Source organism: Rissa tridactyla, chromosome 1 (assembly GCF_028500815.1).
Source record: "Rissa tridactyla isolate bRisTri1 chromosome 1, bRisTri1.patW.cur.20221130, whole genome shotgun sequence".
Taxonomy (NCBI): Eukaryota; Metazoa; Chordata; class Aves; order Charadriiformes; family Laridae; genus Rissa; species Rissa tridactyla.
The window spans coordinates 158,786,182-158,810,842 of NC_071466.1; the positions used below are offsets into that span (position 1 = coordinate 158,786,182).

Sequence of the window (24,661 nt, forward strand, 5' to 3'; positions counted from 1 at the left end):
AAACACTTTAACCTAAACTCACAGAAGAGATGGCAGACTGAAAAATGTAGCTGGTTTCAAGTATGTGTGAGGGATGACCTCAGCCCCCTTTCTGCACATCCAACTGCCAAATCTCTCCGAGCTTCTCCTTAGCTGTGATCGCAGCTTTTTCCATCACAAAACTGGGACCATCAAGAACAGGGTACAACAGCCTGAAATAAATGGAATACAAACAGAAGGGGCTCATGTAGGGGTTGTGTTACTCATTTGTACATTTTAATGAAAAACTCCATTTGTTCAGTCATAGCTGCTGAAGATTGACAGGCTGCCACAAAACCCAGAACACCCGCTCAGATCGCCACAGAAGACACTGGACGGCCTCCGGCGGCTCTGCCAGCATGACGCTGATTTCTAAGAAACACTGTTCAAATCTGCACACACATAAAATTTTTGTTTAGCAAAGAACTGGCCCTTTCAGGCTTCTGGGATGTCTTCGTTCCCCCAATATTAAAAAGTTACTTTTTTTTAAAAAAAAAAAAAAAAAAAAAAAAAAGAGAGACAGACAAAACCAGCAAGAAATTATATGGCAACAGATTCAAGGTGTGGTTTTCTTAAATTAATGACAGGTCTGTGGAAAGATAATTATTATAATACATTTCAGTCCACTGCAAACAGGAAAAATATCAAAGGTCCCAAAATTCAGTCTGCGTAAGATAGATTCCTAAAACCACCACCCCGACCCTAGCAGGCTAAGACATTGCATCTAACAAAATCACCCACCCCGTTTTTAAAGAAACGGCTAACGTTACTAAGAACAGCTCACTAAATAGACAGAACTACATTATCTAGGTAGTGTTTATTGCCAAACCAGGGAAGAGACAGCAAACTAGCAGTCTGTCTTCCATTTCAGATCTCTGTCCCTTGTTCAAGTTTCAGTCACTCATGCGCGCGCGCGCACACACACACACACACATGCGCAGCCCTGTACACGGAAAGTCGCTAACACAGTTGAGTTTCCACAGTCACACGAGGAACCTTAAAACGTTTCAGTAAAAAGTTAAAATGAGATCTTTTACCACAAGGACTATAAAAATCCCCCACCCCCCTTCACTACCCTCAAATTTCGAAGTTTTGGATTCTAAAAACCATACATAAAAATGAAGAGTAATTTCAGTAGCACAAAGACTACCTTAAATATATCAAAGTTATGTCTAAGGAGAATTAATGCAACTGAAAAAAAAAATGAAATGAAGACCTGCATCGCACACATCAGTGTTTTTGTCAACACTATTGATAAGCTCTAAGTCTCTAGATGTAGAAGAGCATTAGTTGTTTTTGATTAACTTTTAATTTTGAAGTTACATTAAAAAACAGTTGTAGCAATGCTTTTGAGCTGCTAGTTCCATGAGGAAAACGTCCCTTTCAAAGTTTCAATAAATATGCTGACATGTAAAGTTAGTTGAGGTTGTCATGCAAGACAAGTTACGTAACCAAGACCAACTCAATCTTCATAATAAAGGCAACTTGCATTCAAAAAATGAACTTTACCCTTACAATTTTATTCAAAGGGTAAACATGAATTAACCCAGCTGTTTACCTGAATTACAAAAGTAACATGATTCAATATGAAAATAAGAAACTGTCTACAAATCTCTGACAGTAATAAATTGCAATATACAATGCATACAGGAGTTATACAGAGCAACAAACTCTTGTACAAAACAAAAATACTTTAATACCTTTAAAATCCAATTTTTTTTAAAATCATCATGAAAAAGATTTGAGTCAGAACTCACACCTCAATTAGTCAAGCTTCAGGTAGCTACATTACAGCTATTTAATATACAAAGAGATAAATCTCTTCACCAGTCATTAAAACTGCCTCTTTGTTAGAGTTGCAGAGCTTCCATCTCGTGTTCCCAAATCCGAAGTTTTCTCCGAATCATGAGAACTGAATTTGTTGAACACCAGAGATCTAGAGAAAGAAAAATGCAAGCTCAGATTCAAATACACCTTTGGGGGTACCAGATTTAAACTGAAAAAGGGGAGATTTAGATTAGATATTGGGAAGAAATTCCTTACTGTGAGGGTGGTAAGGCACTGGAACAGGGTGCCCAGGGAAGTTGTGGATGCCCCATCCCTGGAAGTGTTCAAGGCCAGGCTGGATGGGGCTTTGAGTAACCTGGTCTAGTTGGAGGTGTCCCTGCCCATGGCAGGGGGGTTGGAACTAGGTGATCTTTAAGGTCCCTTCCAACATAAACCATTCTATGATTCTATGATTCTGAAACTGCCATCACAGCTGGCAGCCTTGAATTGTCACAGTGGTGGAATGTCACAACAGCCACCAGTAAAGGACTAAATAAAATTAATTCTCATGTTTCACAACAAAGCAGCTGAATTGGTGTTTGAATCTCAGCAGCAGAAGAGAGAGTAGGGGATGGGATACAGTACCTGTTGATATGATGTTGTATAGACCATAACATTCTGCTGTTGGCCATCTGTAGTTATTAAGCCTGCTGGCAACTGGTTAGCTGAAAAAAAAGAGCATTTTAAGAAAGTTAGATGGGAACTGCAGGATACACAGAGCATTGTTTGATGTGTCTGTCACCATTAAATAACCTTTAATCATGGTCTGCCCCAGGACTGTGGAGCTATTCCTCTCCTGACAGCTACCACCCTACACTGCATATAGACACAGTTGTTAGTGTCACAAATAAGCAAAATTTATTCCCATTAAGAAGCAAAATTCAACTTAATTTTGCATCAGATAATCTAACAGTAAGACTGCATCTTGTTCTTCTCCTGTACATATCTGAAGCAGAACAGAGAGCAGTACACTGGCAAATGGAGCGGACCACTGAAAAAAAGCAACCTCCAACATTCAATATCCCAAGAAACCTGGACAATTCAGAGTTTGTTTTGTTTTGTTTAGACATAAGTGTGCATGAGGAAGTCAATGAAAACATTTGAGCTGCTTTATAAAAGAGGACCCATCAGCAACTCCGTAATGTGGAAGCCCCGTGGAAGGTGGCGGAGATGAACAGAGACAGGCAATGACAAACAAAGGCACTGCCAGAGACAAAGGCATTGACAGGGAGCCAAAGACCTGACATGACACTGGGTGACTTCTGCCTCTCCTTCAGGGCCCTGCACAAGAGCCCTGAATTTCATAGAGGAAAGAGGAGGCCAAGGAATGGAGTAAAAAGCACTACTCAGATTTAGAGAGAAAACACAAAGAGTGATGCTGTAAGATAAACCTTTACAATACTGTGTACGTTGAGCTCTGTGACATTCAGAGTAGATACGTTACAACTGCTACTTGGAAGCAAAGCAGCAAAACTCTTTTAAACTGTAAGTTAAGTCACTGTAGCGTAACATTCCCTGCCAGGAGATAAACAACGGGGCTTTTATCTTTCTGAACTATGGCTGTCACTATGTATAAATAAGATGTATAATCCATAAAAAAATTCTGAAAACACAGTATAATCCCAACAGCTTTCATTTGAAAGCTGACGCTTGGGGGTTTTTGGTTGTATTTCCCCCACCACCACCTTCATTGTACTAATTTTCAAATGCTTAAGTTGCAAGTTAAGAGGTGCATTAAGATCACAGTGTGAAGTGGCTCTGGCAGGTCCAAAGTTTTACTGCTCTTCGATGCACATGTTCCACATCCAACACAGTTTAATGCCGAACCTCTGACCCAGCCCTGGCATTAGGCAAAGCCAAAGAGCTGAGGGCTATGCCACAGTAGCTCAGCCATTACTGCTACAGCAAGACCATCGTTCTGAAGAGACCTATAGCTGTCCCTATAGATAGAAATACCTGCAACACTTGACATGATAGGTTATTTTACAGAAAAAGATTTTTCCTTCTTCTACTACTACTGCAACATCTCCTTTGCATCCTGCCAAGACTTAATATTTGCTTCCAAAGTTGCTCTTTTCAAATCACAGCAAATTAAGGCTTATTTCATAGAGCACACTGAGGCTCCTGGGATTGAGATATCTGAACAAGTGGCTAGGAGCACATCTTCAGCCTTCTGCCATTTAACAGGGACCATATAAAATTTGTGAAGGGGACGGAGGATCCACAGATGTAAGGGGATTCCTTTTTTCTGGTTTCCATTTTCTGGTGGGCACTGTACTCAGGCTAAGCAGAGCATGAGCATCCAGAGGAGAAACTCTTTGTGGATTTGCCCCTTTACCCATTCAAACCAACACGCTGGATGCAGACACAATCACAAGTTTCCAACTATATGTTCTCCCTCAGCTCTTGAGCTGCAGTTTAAATGTTGAAGTGCACATCAGAATATATACAAAAGAAAGCCTTTAGAACAATTTTTATATATTGATTTGGCAAGCTTCCAAGCTGGACAGACTCCAAACAGTTGCAAACTAGAAACCATTAGCAACATACCCAAGGTAAGTAAGTTGGGCCTACAGTTGTGCTAGTGTCTTACCACTTCTGAACCAAAGCTATTATATATGAGTGAGTACAGATCAGAGTTTACTATTTGCATTGCCTAATCCTTAATTATAAAATTAAAATAGTCATAGTAAAAAAAAAATAAATAAAGCTTTCTGTAAGTCCCTTGCAATGTTTAGATTCTTAATTTCCAGCCAGTTTTATGAGCTTATCTTCCAGGCTAGGAGAGACCTGAAGAGTCTGTACTGTTTTAAATAGCCAAAGTCATCATACTGGGAGTAAAGGGTGTTTCAGGCCCTGAACAGGTAATTTCAGTCCTCAGGCTTTGAATTTTTCCTAGTTCAGTAGTTTATCAGTGATTTTGAACAGAAGATTTATCAGATACTTGAAAAAATAAGTCTCATCAGTAGGTATGACTAGAGCTACGCCTCCTAATTCTTGTATCAGCTTCAAGATTACCAGCCCATACCGTTTAAAAGCCAAGGTGAAGACTACACGCAAGAATCAAGCGTCAACAAAACCAACACAAAGTCAGGCTTTAATTCACAGTATAAGGAATAAAAACTACAGTGAATACTCCTTGCCCTACACCTTTTAGTTGACAAGCTGTCCATTCTTTTGAATATAAGAAATACTAAGTGTTTTAGAATTATACAAAGGTGATGTTCTTCTCTGGCTCATTTCTCAAAGACGAGCTCCTCAAGTCATCAAGTGGAGATTATTTTACTTTTTCCCCAAGTCTTGCAAGTAGAACGAATGGGGCCTAAATATGTAGCTACTGGGGGGAAAAAAAGAAAAAAAAAAGTTTGCACCTTTCATTACAATCTGTGTTCAAGTGTAGAGAAAAAATACTGGCACTAATGTACGCATTTAAAAGTCTTCCACAGCTGACATTAGCTATTACTGGAGTGTCATCGTTTATCACTAAATTACTTCATTCTGACCATAAATTCTACTGACTGGGAGAAGTTTATCTGAGCACAGGTCATACTCCAGACATCTCAAATGAAAATCTCAATGGATCACGGATGTAACACATGGCCAGTCCAGGACGTACTCCTCAAGTAAGAGTTCTGATGGCTAAAAGAAGGCCTGTTTTTAGAAAAGCCACAGTAATAATATAATAAGTTAGAAAGTATTACTTACTAAATGCTTCCTCTGTGAGCTCCTCACTTAGACCGTCTCCAGTTGTAACTGTTGCAATTCCCTTTTCTCCTTTCATTGCCTGGAGAGGGGGGAGAAATATATTAAGAGTACAGTTGGCTTGAGATTGTTTCAAGACCCCAGGAACTCTAGCCAACGTTTGGAACTTGCAGAAGAGTCACTGTGCAGCAGCTGGAGTTTGAAATCCAAGACCTGTAAAACTCTATTAGATTTAAGAACGGTCATAGTACAAGAATACATGAAGGGTGTTTTTCATCTTATCCATACTCCTCAGAAACAAAAACTCTGCAAACTAGGATTGTGTAGTTTAAGAAGGGCTTTCACCTTCTCTAGAAAGTCAAAGATCTGCAGTAATCCACAAGGAGTTAAATTCATTTACAAGAAATCACAGAATCTCAGAACTACCGAGAATGTGCAACATTTGCTTACCAACCACACGCAAGTGCCATCATCATACAACTACGAGTTGACATTTAAAACGAAGATATTGGATTTCTTTTTCCCCACATCAAGGACTACAGCCAGAAAGGATATCAGCACAGAGAGCCAAGGCTCCCAGACATCTGCATGCAGTTTTACAAGTATGAAGTTTGATGCTCTATGCTATTACATCTAAGAAAATAATACAGGTATAAAAAGTATTCTCTGCAACTGCTTGATGGAGACTAAATACTAAGCTCCAAAACAGAAGTATTGACTATATAAACTACCCTGAAGACAGAACTAGCTGGAATGGAGGTTTAAAACTGATGAGCAAAATCAGCCCATCCATCCAATTAAAATACAACCCCACCACTCTGCTACCACAGCATATATATCTGCAAAAATGGTCACTTCAGAAAGAAAGTAGCATAGACCCACTTCAGACTTCTCCAGAAGTACTGAAACTAGTTAGGCGCTACTTGCATTTTTAATTAAAGCACATCGAGCATGTGCAACTGCTACACAGCACTGGAAAGGAATGGCACACAGCAGTATACTTTTAAATTACACCTCTTGTAACTCAGTTATCACAGCATATGACCTTCTGGGAAGGTGAAGCTTGACGTGCTATCAGCAAATTAAATATTACTAGCGAGTCTGACCCCCACTGATTAAAAAAAAAAAAAAACCTTAGGTTTACAGAACAAAAGAAAGTCAACAGAAACAAACAAAGCGTCTCTATCTACATCACTACCAATTTAGACACATCTGCTTCGCTCATGGCAGTAAAACCAAGCAGCCATACCAACAGAGGGATCCACATTTAAATAAACCCTGAACAACTTCTTCATTCAGGACTACAAGGAAGAAAGGTCACTGGATTAAAATACCTTTGATTTGTTTGGTTAAATGTGGTATTCTGAGGTAGAAGAACACCAAAGCAAAGCAGCAAGCAAACATAATTCTCTCCCACCTCCAGACAGGAGGCGGGGAAATGGGGAACAAGAACAAAAAACCCAAGCAGAAAATTATTTTTTCATAAAGTTTAAAATGCTGAAAGGAAAAAAGAAGAAAAAAAGTCACTTTCTGCTAGAGTTGGATCACGTACTATGCATCAAAAGCAAACTGAGACACGGGCTAAAAAACAGATTAAAAAAACCCCAAACGTTGAAGAAGATAGCCTTCCATGTGAATCATTATTCTGACATGAGAAAAAGAACTTTTTCTTTTATACATCTGAAGCCCAGACAAACAATAGGCATTAGGCTAGTTCCTCAGAGGATGCAGTCTAGTACAGTTTTATTGATTGAACCCAAAGATTGAATTAAGTATTCTTAATAAGCACCTTTGAAGAACAGAGTTATTTATTACCAGCAATATGTTACAGAATTTATTCAGTTGAAAGCTTTAACTACTTTGAATCAGCAAGTCTAATCAAAATTCTTACTTACTCCTTTTTCTCTTGATATCCTCTGGAATGCTTTTAAACATTACATTAGCTCCTGACAATAGCTGTAAGATATTGTGCAAGTTATCCATTATACAATTACAATGACAGGGAGCTAAGGATAAACACAACCAGGTTAAATAAATGAGGAAATACTGAAGCGTATACCGACCTCTCTGAATTTTTGGAGGTATAACTTCAAAGGTTCAACATAGCTATCAAACCCCAAGGTAGACATGGCAAAGAGAATATCCTCTCCATTGATGGTCTTTCTTTTCTCTTGGTGACACCTCTCACTTGCTTCTGACGTTATAAAGCTGATGAATTCACTTACACACTCTTGCACGCATTCCTTTGCGTCCTTAGCGATCTAGTAAGGAAAAAAGTATCATAAAATGATTATTCAAGAAGACTAAAATAAAATTAAAAAACCCAAAAGAATACACTCAATAATAAAGGAAACATTCCAAAACCTGAGGATAATACCCATTTAGGCAACACCTGTATGTGAGGGAACCACTGGATGTCATCGCTGCTCTATGTAAGCACAGGTGCAACACAATTTTAACCAAAGTTCTACTGTTTCAAGCAGCACAGCCAATTGTCAGGATCTCCTGAAGTCATAACTATGTTCTGTACAAGCTTTTACATATAGATGCATTTCAATATTGCTTACTTTGCTTACCTACACTTTCTCTTTAAACCTGTTCATTACAACAGTCGCAGCCCGCTTCAGTCTTCCTTTTAATAAACCCAGCAGTCCCAACCCCATTGCAGTACATTCCCACAGACTCAGCAATGACAAGTATTTTCACCCTGACCAGATTCAGGGACTGGAATCTATGCCTAGCAGCAAGGCTCTCTAATGCTTTAATATTCTGGTATAATTTTTCCAAATGAGAATTCAAATGAAGAAACATATGCCCCTGGCAAGAATTAAATAAATAAATTCTATTATGGCTTTCAGCTGGACAAAAAGTAATTTACATGACTTAAAATAACAGCAATAACAACTCATGATTATTTGGGAATCTGACAGGAACCAACTGAAAGATTATAATAATTAAGATTCTCATTTCTTCACATGGGAATAATCTGTTTGTATTTTAAAAAAATAATGAGGCACTAACTGTATGTAGCATCTTCACTAGTTCCTCTGATATTTTCAGACGCATAGGGTGAGATTTTGAGAAGTACTCATCAGCCAGCAGCTTCCCTTGCAGTTTTTCACAAAAACCTCCCTGATTTTTCAAGATAGCTCGACATCCCATATGCTAAATTCTTGAGAAAAATCTCATCTTGATCTCTAAAAATTTATGACAATATGGACTAGTGAAGAGATTTTCACAGCAAAGATATAAATGTAACACCCAGATCTCCAGAAAGCCCTGAACACTATGAAAGTACAAGCAGATGCAAGTAAATTATGTCTTGCTTCTATTTAGAGTGATCTCAAAAGAAGGACAAAAAAAAAAACAAAAAAAGAAATCAGCTTTAGCTAGAGGAAATGTTACTGGGGCAGGAATTGCACTGGAATACAATAGAGAAACAGCAAGTAATAGGAGCCCTGCAACGGTTTAAGATAAACAGGTGGAATGGTCAAATGCTTATACAATCACCAGCTCAGCAGAATGGATTAAAAAGTCTATTCTTAGAAGTAAGAAATAAAGTAAGTCTTTCAATATCTGGCCTTATCTGCTACATGGTATAAGGCAGATTTCTTAGGTCATTTTAGCATTTGGATACGTAAAGATTCAGGTGACGGAAGACTAACGATTCTCTTTCATTCAGGATGAAGACTGGATTTTTGCTTCATCCAAAATGGTTCACTTAATACAAATTTTATACACCTCAATAAAAGCAGATTAAATTTTGTTAGAGAGAACTGCATAGAAAATATTCTTACTGATAGGAGGCTGTCACCAAGTCCAACCCATTAAGAGAATTCCAGAGAACACATCTTAGAAAAAGGAAGCTCTTGAAAGCTCTATGAAAAGCACTGTTCTGGATACTCTAATTATGGCAGTTACTAAAAGCTTTCAGAAACCTAAGAAAAATGGACTTGGTCTTAATCACCTCCTGCTCATTTTTTTTCTCCTCTTTTATTTTATAAGGCTTTGTGCCAATAAACCAGGATCATTTGGAAAAATACATTGTTCTACCAGCTCAAGTTCACTCAGAGGAAGGAATAAAACTCATTAACACACTTTCTCTACCAAAGGTATTACCTTTCCTGTTTGCGGTATGGCATTTTTCATTATCCTCGACACATTTGCAATTGGAAGATATATATCTTGTTCTCTAAAACTCTCTTTTGAGCCATTTGTATCTTCGTGATCATTCATGCTGTCCTCTGTGTCTAATGAAATAAAGAAAAGTTAACAGAAATTGTATGTGACAGACAGCAGGCAATAATTAAGTCAGTTTAAAATCTTACACTGAAGGATGAAGACCTTTGGAATCACAGTGTATTAACATTGTAGAAATAATTTTTAAAATAGCTGTAACACCAGGCTACCTTTATGTGTGTTAGATATTATCTTTATCATACTATGCACAAAAATGTATGTGGCTGCTGAACACCAAACATTCTTAACGTCATGTCAAAATAAAAATTGTTTCCTAGAACATCCACTATTTTGTTATCACCCCAAAGGATTTTTCAATGTTGACACCGAGTCCAACCTCCACCTTCAGACTGCAGCAAAAATGCTTTATACAGTGAGACATTATGAATACAAACAATTGTAAATTCTTAGCTTGACAGAAGATAGCAGAGAACTATACAAGAACTGGAAGGATGTACATATATATATATACATACACACGCACAGAGACACAGAGAAATAGTAGTATTTACTGTTACATGTCTTACCATCGTGAGGCTGTATCACATAGTGACTGCCACCAATGTAATCTCCAGCAATTCCTAACTGAGAAGCATCCGTTGTGGAGCTATCACCATCCATCTACAACCAGAAGAATGAAACTTTTCAGGTATGTTTGTTACACTGTAAGCACAGCTATTGCTGAAAAACAGCACTTTAATCAACTTAGAACTATGAGACCTATTTCTATCATGTATAAATATGTTGCCATTTGAGAACAGTATACTTTCTCTCCTTACTGAGCTTTACTCACAGTGGAAATGGTGAAACTGTTTTGTGAAGCTTCCGCAAAAATTCAACCAGAAGCACAGAAACATTTGGCTCATGCAGCACACATGTAACAACCCTGGGTGGTTCCCATGACAGTCTGACCAGAACATGTCAAGGCATCTGTTTCCCTGAACAACCCTCAAAACCTAATGCCAGCCCTCTGCTCACTGAACACTTCACCTACAATTATTACACAGAGCACACCCTTCACTCACCATTACCCTTCACCCAAACAGCTTTTGTCAACCCCACTGACAAACTATTCCCAGCCTCAGAACCAGCTCTGCATCCTTATCCTCCTTGAGGCATCTGTCACTTCTAGGTGTCTTCTAAATCACATTTTCCTTTGCTTTCCCTGCTTCTGTCCCACCTCACTTCCGTGGGCATCCTTCAGCGCTCTTCTCAGAACGTTCTTATGTGGTTGTCAACAAGAAGTCTTCTCCTTGAGACTTCAGAAACTGGGTCACAGTTTAATAGGTAATTTGACTGCCAAGAGGAAGAGAAAAGCCAGAAGAGCCAAGACTTTCCCCCTTGGCTAGGAGCCTTTGTCCCGGGAGGCACTGACCATGTTTCAGCTGGAGTCTGGGAGAAGCCTGACCCTTCCTGCCTTCCCCTTCCAAGGTGGGCAAAACTACTGAGATCATCATCAGCCATTTGCTCAACGTTTGCTAGAAAATCTACTTTGCGAGCAAATAAAGAGGTCTCACAGTGCTGCTCTGAACTGAGGTGGTGGCCCAGAGGCCCCTCAGCAGCCAGCTGTCTCACCACTTGAGGACATCAAAAGCATCACCCTTCCTCCTTCTGCAGAGGTGAAAGAGGTGAAGGTGCTTCCTACATCCCTTGGAAGTCCACACCCCTTTATAGAGGACTTGCCACAGGCAAACAGCAACCCAGCACATCACGGCCTTCTGCATTCACATTTTGCCACCATACACAACACTCAGATATACGTGCATTTTTGCAACAGCAAATGCTTCAGCCCATGTAACCTGTTACCATATTACATTTTGCCTTTTTACAGGAATAACGAATTTCCTTAAACACTATCATCAAGTGCTCAGTAGAAAGCTTACACTTACATAGAATCATGGCAGGCAACAGTTCCACTTTCAAAGGGGGCTATTTTAGCAGTGCCAAATGTAAGTTTGAACTCAAGTCTCACGATCTTGGGCAACCTTGATTTTTTTCCAGTTGCAAGTGGCTTGAAAATTAGTATATTAAAAACAAGCTTTTGCAGAACATTTAGCTCCCATGCTTTCAAAATGTCCTTTTTTTTTTTTCAGATAAAGTTGTATTTTTGTGGTCATGTGTTTTAATAACGCTGCTCTTGGAGAGAAGAAACAATGCAAAAATTACAGAGGTAGAAAGGGTTTCTAGCACATGCAAACTCTTTCAACATTGGCACACAAATCCAAAGGTATTTTGGAACAAGTTTAGATGCACAGCACCAGATTCACCTTTGCCCCAAATTTTCCTGGCTATGTCTAGCATCAAACGGCTCTGTTAGCATTTGCTTATTTACCCATTTGCTAGAAAATTAGCTCTTCCATTCTCATTCTATGCTTCCTGCAGTCCCACCACTTACCATCCTTCTCAGCCCAGCTGTTTCTGACCCGAGCAGCCAGCCTTACTGGCAAAGCAGACACAAAGCCCCGCGGGAGGCAGAACCCGGCTTGATTCACCCCTTGCCCTACACCAGCTCTACAGGTATCCGGGTGTCTTTGGAAGACAATCTCCAACCCAACGGGTCATGTGGTCATTGCCGGTGAGACCACACAGCTCCCTTCTTTCCAGCAGCATTAGCCTGACGAGGGAGAGGGAGGGAGAAGCAATCTCGTGCTATTTTTATACCTAGCCCGAAATCTGAGCAATTTAACCTCTCTCTAAGCTGCACTTTGCCTGTGGCCACAGGGCTGGGTTTTGCTTTCAAACATTTAGGCAACATCCGGAACTATGCTCGGCCACAGATGCGCACGTAACCAAGGCAATATTACAACAGCTGGATATAGCCTTAGGAGCTGCTCAAGCTAAAAAAAAAAAAGAAAAACCTTCTACCTCTTCTTTGGTGTACAGAATATTACACACATGCACAGATTGCTTCTTTTAAAGCACTCTGGTCCCTTTTGATGGGCTTTTGTAAAACAGTTTCACTTCTTACACAGCAGCTCTGCCCAAAGGAAGGGTAGCATTTTAAGCATTTGCTTTCCATGTGTCAACTTTCACATAAATTCTCTTAGTCTGCATTTTGCAGACTCTTTGTTGGGAGATTTAACTTTGCTTTTGAATTTTCCAAAAGGTCTGCAGTTTGCTTACTCAGCTCACTGTAATGACAATGCAAGGATATCACAATCCTGCAAGTCAAGATCACCGAAATGGACATCATCTATCATTAAGAGAGTTGTGTCTCTCTTTTCCGTCTGCAATTCGAAGCAATTAACATTTTGCAGTCTGGTAAATCACAAAAGCTACCTCCAAAATTAAGTTCGGATTTTCTGGCAGTCTTGTTCTCAGTTTCATCTCTCTGATCCCTACTAGAATTTAACTCAGAATTAGGGTCTCCACAAACTTCAAGCATTATGTTTACTGAGCCCAGCACTATTTTAAATGCCTTGATGTTTCTTCCCCTCTCCTTTTTCAGTCTTCTCTGAAACGTATCTTCTAAAATGTTTCCTTCTTTCCGGATTGCAACATTCTTCAAAATTCTGCAGTGATGTGCTCATTCACTGATTTCTGCGCACCGATCCTGCAGGCTACCTCATCTAAATCTTTATTGCCAAGATCCAGCAATATTATTTAAGAAACCATCTTGCTTTCATTAGCCCAGCTCACCTTCAGAAGACAATTCCTGCTTGAATCTCTTTTAAACATCTGGTGCATCTGTAGACAGTTTTGGCCACATTAGACTAATGCATCCTAAAGGTATTATCTTTGCTTTTATTCTTTTCCATATCTATTTACAGTATGTATTATTTTGCAATTAGTGAGAATTTGAGTGGAATCTTATCAACATTATAAATCTAAAACGGCGGTTAGCAAAATTGACAGGAAAAGGCTTGCAAAAGAAAAAGGCAGATCTCTCTCTGATAAAGAAGACAGGCACTGACAGCTTAACATCAACTGAAATTACTTCTGTGGGTATTACTTCAGGAAAGATTTTTAGCTGCCTGGACAACCTTGGGACAGGGGATTAGAGGCAGCGTTAACACCCTTCTGCATAACGCGTAGCATAACCAGGCCTTAATCCAGGATCACAGGATAATTCAGGTTGGAAAGGGCCTCAGGAGGTCTCTAGTTCAACCCCTGCTCAAAGCAGGGTCAGCTCCAGGATCGGAGCAGGTTGCTCAGGGCTTTCTACAGCCACATCTTGAAGACCTCCACAGACGGAGCCTGCCCAGCCACCCTGGGAGCCCCTTCCACTGCTTGGCTGTCCTCGTGGTAATAAAAGGAGCGGCATCTCTACGCACTACTTCGATCCAAATAAGCCTGACGGAAGAATATCAGTCAGATTTAATTTTATCACTTAATTCATATCTAGATCTAAGCATCTGAACATAGCAACTGTAATTAATGTACCACCTAGTCACTCAACTAGTATTTATTTGAGCCTGATGGATGACACAAATATGACACATGAAAAACGCGGCCACTGCTGCCCTAGTCAGCTCATAACAAACACAGTTACACATTGAAGTATTACGGTTTTAACTTCAGATGTTCAAAACTCAAGTCAATCACCACATATCTGACTGTCAGCTCAGCACAAGGTCTGTAATACGAGACAGTACAATGCTGAAAAAATGGGAAAACACTGCTCTCACTGTTGCTAATTAATCCCCCCTTTAAACAAACAAACAAAAAAACCAAGCAAATCCCCAAAACACAAAACAAACTAAACTTTCAGTGTTCCTGAAGTTACTCTAAAAATGCAGCAGTCCAATCTAGCATAGAACACATCTCCAAGAAGCACTTGGCTGCGTGTTTGTCCTCGTTTGAGCAACAAAGGAGTGATTTCTCATTCAGTAATTTTATTTTTCAGTAAGGTCTCTTCTAATGCTAGGGAAAGCTGCATTTTTAGAAGACTCTAGTGTCTGAGTTTGTGAAAACATTTACATTATAGCCAGCTATGGTATGTGGGTTTCAAGGTCTCAGTGTTTTTGAGGTGGCCAGGTGCAAGGACAAGGAGGAGTGAGACCTGGGCACCTGACCCAAGCTGGCCAACAGGATTATTTCATACCATGAACATCACATTCAAAATAAATTAGAAAGTTTGCTGAGGAATGGTTTTTTTCTCTCCTATGATGGCTGTGATCCTGAGAACTTCTTGCCTCAGTGTGGGACCCCTGAGCCCTTCCCTTCCTCCCGAAGCCACAGTGCTCGCAGTGTCCCACATTTGCTGCCCACTGCTGGGAGTGCACAGCTTCCTGCTGATAGAGTTGGCCAAGTGTAATCCTTGTATATTTTATATTGGTATCAGGATCAATACTGATTCTTTAGTATTACTGATGTTAATTATTTAGTCTGATTCTAGTAAATTTATTTATATTTCAACCCCCAGGTTTCCTTGTTTTTTCCTGATTCCGCTTCCCAGGTGGGGAGGGTTCATCGGGTGATAGAATAATTGTCTAAATTGCAATAAATTGTTGTGGGTTCCTCAAACCATAAAAATGTTGTACATTACCCTTTAGCACTACGAAAACACCAAAGCTCCTCCAAGCATACACATACTGACTAAGTCAAGACGAAGACCTAAGCATAACAGGAGCGACAACATATCAGTCTCTAAAGTGACTGGGACATCATCTGATTTTTATCAGCAACAAGGGAGTGAAATGAAGTTAAGTACCAGACACTCAACTCAAATATTCAGTGATACACTGCAAAAAGCATCTGAATATAGAGCAGCAGTACAAAGTTCTCTGGTGGTGGTTTTCCATTTGTTTGTTTGTTTGTTTTGGGTTTTTTTTAATCTCTAATGAAAAAAGTATTACTAGGAATACACAAAATAATGGGTCCAGGGAAATTAACCTAAGAAATATGTTAAAAGAGAAACATTAAAGATCAAGGACATCAAAGAAAGTCAGTGATAAAATGCAAGTGACTGAATATACAGGTTTACACTGACATCTGGTAGGAAATTTTCTGGAGGATGCTTAAAAAAAAATATGCTTCTGTCAGCTACCCCAAAGTCAGACTATTCCTAAAATATATCTATACTGAATTAATAAAAGCTCAGTATCTCAAAGTAAAGGTTGCATCCTGTTTAATCTTAAGAGCTTTCTTAAGACAGCAGTACCAATGTCTCAGATAAACGACAACAAAGAATGCAAGCCCAGACCTGTTAGCACTGAGGAGAGGAAGGGTCTAAAACTTAGATCAGTATAAAAGGCAAAAATAGAATCAAAGAAAACAAGATTTTGTCTTCAGAACAGGGAAGTTATCTGGCAATGATTTGCAAAACCACTCTCTTGGGAGAAACCAAAGGCCTCTTGTGATTTCAGCACTTTACGTGCTATTTATCCACCCTGTCTCTCTCCCAAAACCGCTACCCGTACAAAAAGGACAGCAGAAAATTATATGCAATGAACTGAAGCACTTGGTACGCTTTCCACACAGATGTCCCTGCCACAGAAACAGGACAGAACTAGTAACTGCTGTAGGTTGCAATCACTTCAGCCATTGTAGATTTATTTAATTTTGCACCGCACCTTATCACAACAGATGTAAAGCCGTACATAACAGCAGAGGCAAGGAAGTTTCATTTGAGCTTTCTGCACCCTCACTTGCTGCTCCTACACAGAAATATTTTTAATTGAAAAAACAATTTTAATTTCCTTCTATTTTTCAATGACTTCTGAAGAACCTATTTTCCCACTGAATTCTCACCTGGCAGCAAAGCAGTGTCTCCTGCAGCAAGACACACCGACTGGGAAATGCATTCACAGGACATCATTCCAGCAGATCCACAAAAATGTAAAGCTAAAACCTCTTAGCACGTGCCTAGAACATAAACAGATGCTGCACTGTCTCTCTCCATCTCAGGCTCCTCTCATCTCTCACATTCAGTATTTTCCCCCACAGCAGAATAACATTAGGAGAAGCTGACTGATGCTGAGGGGACCTGACAGCGTCACTAAGGCTTGTTAGCATCTGGGCTGTACCAGGCTCTTTCCCCTGGACCACAGAGAGGAAACCTTTCCCTTATGAAATCCGAACAGGGCCTTTTCACACTTCCACCTTCCCCCCTCCACGTATCAGTATTATCAACTTTACAGGCTCATCTTGCAAGCCCTGATGTCACCAGCCACAAGTCCCCTCCACGTGGATTCAGCTGTGCTAGAGTATGTGGTGGCTTCTTACTAGGCTGGCTCACCACTCACAAGCATGGTAAGCTGCAATATACATGGGTGGGCTAACACCACATACATTTTTTACATCAAGGAGGAGCGCATCAGTGATACGGAGCAAGCAGGAGAAACTGAGTTTCTATGCCTTCTTTTTTTTAGCAGTAAAAGAGAGAAGCTGGAGGGGAAAAAAAAAACGAGATGAACGGAGGAATGGAGGCAGCTTTGTTGCTTCTGCAGAAGCTGGAAGAGTGCAGCAGTGCTGGACAGACTGCACCAGCACCTCCTTCCTCCTGCAACGCTGACTGAAAGCCCCACCTTACCTTTCCATGTTAACTTTTTGATACTTTTCTAACATCTTTTTCTCTGTGTGTAAAAAACTAAGCTTAACTGCTTATTCAAGTTGCAATCCATAAATCCTGCGTTTTTCTTTTATAAGTTTGATAACATTTGTAAGTTGGTTATGTTCTTTCTTCGTTGGTGTAGTATGTCAAGTTTGCCAAGAAGCTTATTCTTCTGAAGCAACAGGACAAGAGATTTACAAATCTAGTTCAGGACAGGCCAGTATTTTCAGTCAAAGTTATAAAATTTGCGGACACTTATTTTTATTCTACCAATGTTATTTATACGTGTTGTTTACTATGTATATATAGAGTCATGTTTTGCGCTTTTTATGAGCATCCTGTCACTAAAACATTGATTTCCAAATACTGCATTTCTCTAAAGTACTACTGCAAAACTCAGTGCTGAAATGTCAAGTTTCTTTCTAAGAAAAATTTTAAGGTGAAGTGACATTAGAGACGTGCATCTGAAAGCACTGGAGGAAGAGCCTTGCAAGCCTTTTTAAATGTTGACAGAACAAGATACCTGACTTTAAAAGTTTCACAGTATTTCACATTTCGTACCTTCACAGTATCTTGAACAATCTTTTTCACTCAATTTCTGTACACTGCCTCCCTTCATATAATTATTACCATAAATAAAAGGCTATCTATTAAACTCTGAACTGCTGTAATTGTCAAATATTAAAGTCTAAAGAGTAATATCCAGTATTCTTGACTTCTTTCAAATATAATTTCATAGCTGTAAATGCTAGCAGCCAAGACCATATATAATCACCCGCTCAATGCAGAGCACAAGCAACTCATGCAGACCTCATAAATAATGATTCAGATTAAACCATCTTGGGTCTCCCAGAGAATTACAGATGGATCCTCCCTCAACATTACAACTGTCATGGCATAGGCCACATAACCAAAGCAAAAAAAAAAAAGTAATCACTAAGCTTATTGTTTAGGAACGCTATGCTAATGATTATGCATAAACACCATTTATCCATTCCTGCAAGCCAATTAAAGCCAGACTGTGAATAATGCCCAAAGCAGCTCCTTCCATTTTGCATGAGCTTCTTTTGAGAAAGCTGCAATTATTTATTTTTTTTATTGACAATAATTTCCATCTACCAGCAAGATAGGCAAAGGTTACCACATATAAGAGAGACCATTTAAGGGCTGAAATCCAGATTTCTACATCCCTTACTGCCTCAAAACATTCGGCTCATTGTTATCAATTACTCTGCCCTCCCAAAAGCAATCCAAGCACACTAAGTTGCTTTTACATGGTAGTTCTTTGCAGAACAGTCTTTTTAGTCATGCCTCGAGGAAACTGGTAAAGCTAGAAGTTGACCGATTTTCTGTTACTTGCAGTATTACACTTACAATGAGGTGTAGGAAGGTTTCTTTAACCTGGGTATCTTAATAGCTGCAGAAACATTACTAGAACACTATTATTTTACTTTCCAATATGTTTACCTGTGGATAACCTACACAATACACTTCAGGATCACCAAGTACGTAATTTCTGGAGGGAGCAGTGGCTGGCACACACAGGTATGCCTGAGAACACTTGCTTGAACACACACAACAGTTGTGTAGACATTGAGAACGGCAGAGTCCTGTCTCTTTCCTACCTGCCATGTGTGTTTCAGGATAAGCTGTGGATGCTGCTCGGCTGTGCCAGCCGATTGACTCCACGTCCTGACTTCGTGCCCTTCAATGATGCAACGGCAGCCAGTGTGGGGGCACAAGAGGGTAACCTTCCTACTTACACAAACAGCCTCAAAGTCTTCCTTGCACCTAGCACGCAGCTGCTCGAGGGACACCTCGCCTATCACGACGCCGTGTTTACAAATCGAAGAAGACAACGCGTCCCCAGTTATTCACCGCTTCATCGCCAATCGCCTGGGCTGTGATTTCCCTGCTGAAGGCGGCAGGCTCCCCACACCTGCGGAGAGGGGAGGCCGCACACCTCTGCCTGCCCGGGGCTAGGGGGCTTTTACCGGAGCCCCCCTGCAGGAGGCCACTGCCCCTTATTCCCTCCCCGAAGCGCCGGGACCGGGCTGCCCGCACCCTCACCCCGCTCCTCTCACCACATCCCGGGGCCTCGCCCTACACGCCTTATCCCTCAAAAACACCGCCGGACCTTCAAGGAAATTTCGGTCCCAACGACAACGGCCCTCGCCCCGCTGCCCGGCTCCCGGCGCGGCGAGGGGCCGTGGGCGTGGTGGGGGCCCTGCCAAGCAGCGCGGCGGGTCCCCGGCCCCCCGGCTCCCGCGGCGAGGGGAGGGGGCTCGGCGGGCTGCGGCAACGGCCGGGCAAAAACAAAAGGGCGCGGAGCCCCCCTCCACCCCGCGCACGGCCAGCCGCGGCCGCCACAAAGCCGCCCGCCATGCCGCCGGCGGGAAGGGGGCCTCAGGCAGCCCGAGCGCGACCGGCGGGGAGGGACACCGCCGCCCAGGGGTGGCGGCGGCCGGAGGGAGGCCTTGCGCTCCGCCGCCACCTCAGCGGGCGGTGGGGTGGGGGGGGTGTACCGGGCGCCCCGCCTGCCCTGCACCGGCGGCCGCGGCCCGGCCCGCGGCGGACACGGCCGTAGGGCAACCGCGCTCCCGTCTCCGCCTCCTCCCTCCCTCCCCCTTCCCGCCTAGGCCACAAAATGGAGCCGTAGCGGGGGAGGTGGGGGGGGTGGGGGTGCACGGTCCCGGCCCCGCGGAGAGAGGGGGACACCGTGGGGGAGCAGCCGCCCCGCCGCCCCTTGCCGAGACCCCCCCCGCCGCCGCCGCCGCCGCCTCCCCGCCCGCTCCGCTCCCCCGGCCGCGCGGCCCCCGCGCCTCCGGTCGCACAAAGAGGCGATGGGGCCGGTGATCGGGGGCCCGGGGACGGCTGCCGCCCCCCACTTCCTGGTCCCCGCGGCGGCGGCGCGGCGGCAGCGCCGGGGCCCGGGGAGGGAGACGGACATTTCATTCGAGCCTGCAGTGGAACCGGTTACCAATCATTGGCCGGAGCCAGGCACAAACCTCCAGTGCGGCCCTGGTTGGCTCCCTCCGCAAATCGGCTGTTTGGTTGGACAGAAAATGGCTGCGAAGGAACCAGTCCCAGCGCGGAGCCCCGCTTCCCGCAGCCGGGCCGCCCTCCCTCCGCGCCGCCTACCCCGCCAGCGCTCGACGGCTCTTCCCCTCAGTGCGCTCCCTCCCGCCGCCGCCCCGGCCCGGCTTGGCCCGGCCCTGCCCGCCTCCTTTATGGGGACGGAGACGCCCGGCCTGGGGGGTCGGCGGGCCCGCCTCTCCGGGGCTAAGGGGCGAAGGGGGCCCCGCGGCTGGGCTGAGGTAAAACCGCCTCTCGGGGTGCTCCTGTGCCTGCCCCCGGCTCTCCCCCGCGTGGTGCGGGGCTGTTGGTGTCGCTGACCGGGCGCAGCTCTTCTTCCCCGGTGCTGTGGTAAAGGAAACCCCGGGAGGTGGGGAACAGGGGGGAGAGAGGCGTCCCTGGGGCTGTGTCCCGCGGGCCTTGTCCCCTGTCCTATCCCCTGATCACCTCAGCGGCTGGGGTCCGCTGTCAGTCGGGCAGGCACCGTTGTCATAGGGAGTCAAGAGGTTCCTCAGCTGTCCCACACCTGCGTCCGGGTTCATCAGTTAAGAGGAAAAGACATTACGATCCCCAGTGACTCCCTAGGGCTCACATAGTCTGGGAAAGAAGAGGCTGATGAAGAAGAGGAGGTTGATGATGGAGGAGGATGGCCCACGGGACCTAGGTCCCAACCAACCGTTTGGCAGGACAAAACCTTCTTGGGTGACAGGATCTGCGGTTCTGTGTTCCCCCTTCCCACTGCAGAAACAAAATCTCACTGCAAACCTGAAAGGATTATTTCCCCTTCGTGATATGGGGCCTAAAGAGCATTTTCCTTCCACTTCCAGGCCTTGTTCAGAAAAAATATGGGCTTATGGGTGAAGATGATAGTTGGACTGACTTCACTGAGATTTACAAACCTCTCTTATGAAGCATTTATATGAAACACTTCATAATCCACCAATCCTGCCATTCACTAGAATTGGAGAGGGATTTTTCTTGTAGGCGAAGGCAGCCAAAGATGTTCCACACACCTGCCATCGAGACGTGTATGTGCAATCTCCACAATGGAGGTAACAAGAATAATTTTGTTTTGTGCAGTTCTTAATAACCTATAGTCATTATTCATTACTTGAGGGTCTTAAGTATTTTACCTAAAAGGGTATGAAACTCATGTTTCACAATGGCCTCTGCTAGCATTCTTCTGGTCAACACCTAATAAATACAGTATATTCCTCTCCTAGCTTTCTTCTGGCATTTGGATTTAAACAAAGCAAAACTCAATAAACCTTACACATTTCGACTTGGTTTCACGTAACAACATTAGTTTCATATGTTTCCATATATCATAAATCATATATAAATCATATATAAATCATATATCATCCTGTAACCAGTGGTGTCCCTCAGGGGTCAATACTTGGTCCAATTTTGTTCAATATATTCATTAATGACCTAGATGAGGGGACAGAGTGTATCCTCAGCAAGTTTGCTGATGATACCAAGCTGGGAGGGGTGGCCGACACTCCAGAGGGCCGTGCTGCCATCCAGCGTGACCTGGACAGGCTGGAGAGCTGGGCAGAGAAGAACCTAATGAGGTTCAACAAAAGCAAGTGTAAGGTCCTGCACCTGGGAAGGAAGAATGCTAAGCACCAGTATAGGTTAGGGGCGGACATGCTGGGAAGCAGCTCTGAGGAGAAGGACCTGGGGGTCCTAGTAGACAGCAAATTATCCATGAGTCAGCAGTGTGCCCTTGTCGCCAAGAAGGCCAATGGCATCCTGGGCTGCATAGGGAAGACTGTGGCCAGTAGGTCGAGGGAGGTCATTCTCCCCCTCTACTCTGCACTGGTGAGGCCACAACTGGAGTATTGTGTCCAGTTTTGGGCTCCCCAGTTCAAGAGGGACAGGGAACTACTGGAGCGAGTCCAGCGAAGGGCAACCAAGATGATTATGGGACTGGAGCACCTCCCTTATGGGGAAAGGCTGAAAGAGTTGGGACTCTTTAGCCTGGAGAAGAGAAGGTTGAGGGGGGACCTGATTAATGTTTACAAGTACCTAAAGGGTGGGTTTAAGGAGGACGGAGCCAGGCTCTTTTCAATGGTTCCCAGTGACAGGACAAGGGGCAATGGGCACAAGCTAGAACATAGGAAGTTCCGTTCAAATACACGGAAAAACTTCTTTACAGTGAGGGTGACAGAGCACTGGAACAGGCTGCCCAGGGAGGTTGTGGAGTCCCCTTCTCTGGAGATTTTCAAGACCCGCCTGGATGCAGCCCTGAGGGATGTGCTTTAGGCAATCCTGCTCTAGCAGGGGAGTTGGACTAGATGATCTCTAGAGGTCCCTTCCAACTCTGAAGATTCCGTGATTCCGTGATAAAGATTTCAGATTCACTCAAAATGTTCACGCATTTGGACTGGTTTGAGTTTAAACTGATACATCAAATGAGACAAATTTTGCATGGCCTCAGGTTTTTACTGCAAATGTTATATGCGGCTTGATTCTGCCTCCTGGGTCCTGTGAACAGTAATTAGTTAATTTTTTGGAAATGCCTGGAAGATGTAAAGTAATGCAAGAACATTCACTAACTTTGGGACCTTAGGGAATGCATTTTCCCCTTTAACTATTTTATAGCTTGTGTTCACTAAATATAATACCATGACAATACACTATTCATCTTGCTGTGCAGTTTTAAGATCTTTGGATGGATTATCTCATCTCAGCCCAGAATTTCACAAGTGAGTAGAAAGATGAACGCCGACCAGTGTGCAGGTTCTTCACGGCACAGAGCAGGTAATGCTCTTTTTTGAGCAGCTAGTCGATATTTTGAAACTTTCCATGCTTTCAAGCCTGGTTCTCAAATCTTTCTACTGCATATTTTTCAAATTCGAAACAAAAATGCTAATTGTTTCTCCTGATGTGTTTTTGCTGGCATTTATCAGTGTTGTCTTGATGGAAAAACTACTTGTCCACTTATTTTACTCAACACTTTTCTTTAAGATAGCACATTGGGAACAAGTGTTCACCGTTACTGGTGACAGAACAGCGCTCAGTGGTTAAACTTGTCAGCCAACTGAAGCCAGGGAATCCAAGCCAGCATTCCCCATTACATACGTTTTAACTTGTGTTCCTCCATTAGTAACAATTTCTGTCACACATTTATCCTGCAGTCTTTAATTAGTTTATTTTTTTATCCGTATGCTAAGGACATCCTCAAGCTCTATGTATTTGCAGCACCACGTGTTCTACTCATACCATATATCCTGAAAAGGTGTATTTCAACATGTCTGATCTGCGTCTCCCCTCTGTATAATATCAGCGGCGTCTTGTGTGAGCGTTGATAAATCATCTAGTATAATGCTTGTTGCTTTGTTATCTAGCTGCTTATCAGTTACAGTCTGAAATTTCCCATCATGTCATTCAGATTTTATATTCTCTGGGTTCACGTGTAATTTCTTCAGTCTGCAGTGTGTTCCTCATATTCTGTACCCCATTTACCTCTCCTTGTAAATCAGCTCAAATTCTGTCTATGCAAAAAGAGGGGAAGAACATTCAAGAGCAGCTGGAGTTAACTGCAGCAAGATGTAAGAGAGTTTCGTGAGGTTGCTATCTGTTTGGTGAGGTTGTCATTTTGTGTCTGAAATTTTCGGTAAGGAAATCAAAATCTTCAGATATCTTCTGTTCTATTTAGTAGGTGTTAGCTATGAAAGCTGTCAAAGGTGAGCAAGTACGCTTCTTTAAACCAGAACAGATGTATCATCCTGCTCCAAAATGTGCCTTACTTGTGGTCTGGACTCTGTCATTTGGAAAAGTATGTGTTTGAAATAAGAAATTACAATTTTTGTAGAAATAGCACTGGAAGGTAGTGAGGGGTTCATCTAACATTCTTCAGAGTTCTCATTACTGTGAAATTCTGAGCATAACAGACTGGAAATAGATCTGTTGTCAAACTATGAACTCTATGGTCCTTCGGGAATGTATTTTAATTTTTAACAGTGATCTTTCTAATGCTTGATATCTTTTTTTTTTTTTTGTAGATTAGAGTATTCTTATTTGTATTAGACAATCCTAATTAAAAGATACTTGGAAGATGCTGCAGAGCCAGGCAACATTATGTGAAAAAAGATTGAATGCGGAAATCCAGAAGAAATTATCTACAGGTAATTAACCAAGTCACAGTAGGATGAGATCAGATGGAATTAATTGAAGTTCAGGACATTTTTCTTTTTTCCAGTTTTCCATTTTTCATTGGCCTTCATGCTGTGTGGTCCCACAGCGCTTAAAGGGAGTCATGTATAGGGTCCGTGCAGTGACAGTACACTTAAGAGG

General features: G+C 42.6%; 1 protein-coding gene across 7 annotated transcripts; it reads right to left on the reverse strand.

Annotated features, from left to right (window-relative positions):
- Positions 1–802: 802 nt before the first annotated feature.
- Positions 803–20,417, reverse strand: NFYB (nuclear transcription factor Y subunit beta). Of its 7 annotated transcripts, XM_054180767.1 has the most exons (8): positions 18,907–19,914; positions 16,480–16,593; positions 10,314–10,407; positions 9,667–9,797; positions 7,611–7,808; positions 5,551–5,629; positions 2,431–2,510; positions 803–1,954 (listed from the first exon to the last, which is right to left on the reverse strand). In XM_054180767.1, exons 3-8 carry the CDS (start codon positions 10,405–10,407, stop codon positions 1,922–1,924), a joined length of 615 nt encoding a protein of 204 aa, XP_054036742.1. In that variant the 5' UTR covers positions 16,480–16,593; positions 18,907–19,914; the 3' UTR covers positions 803–1,921. The 7 variants fall into 7 exon arrangements, with proteins under 7 accessions (XP_054036742.1, XP_054036779.1, XP_054036752.1 ...); XM_054180804.1 differs by lacking the exons at positions 16,480–16,593; positions 18,907–19,914 and adding an exon at positions 20,290–20,417; XM_054180777.1 differs by lacking the exons at positions 16,480–16,593; positions 18,907–19,914 and adding an exon at positions 20,262–20,373.
- Positions 20,418–24,661: the final 4,244 nt, after the last annotated feature.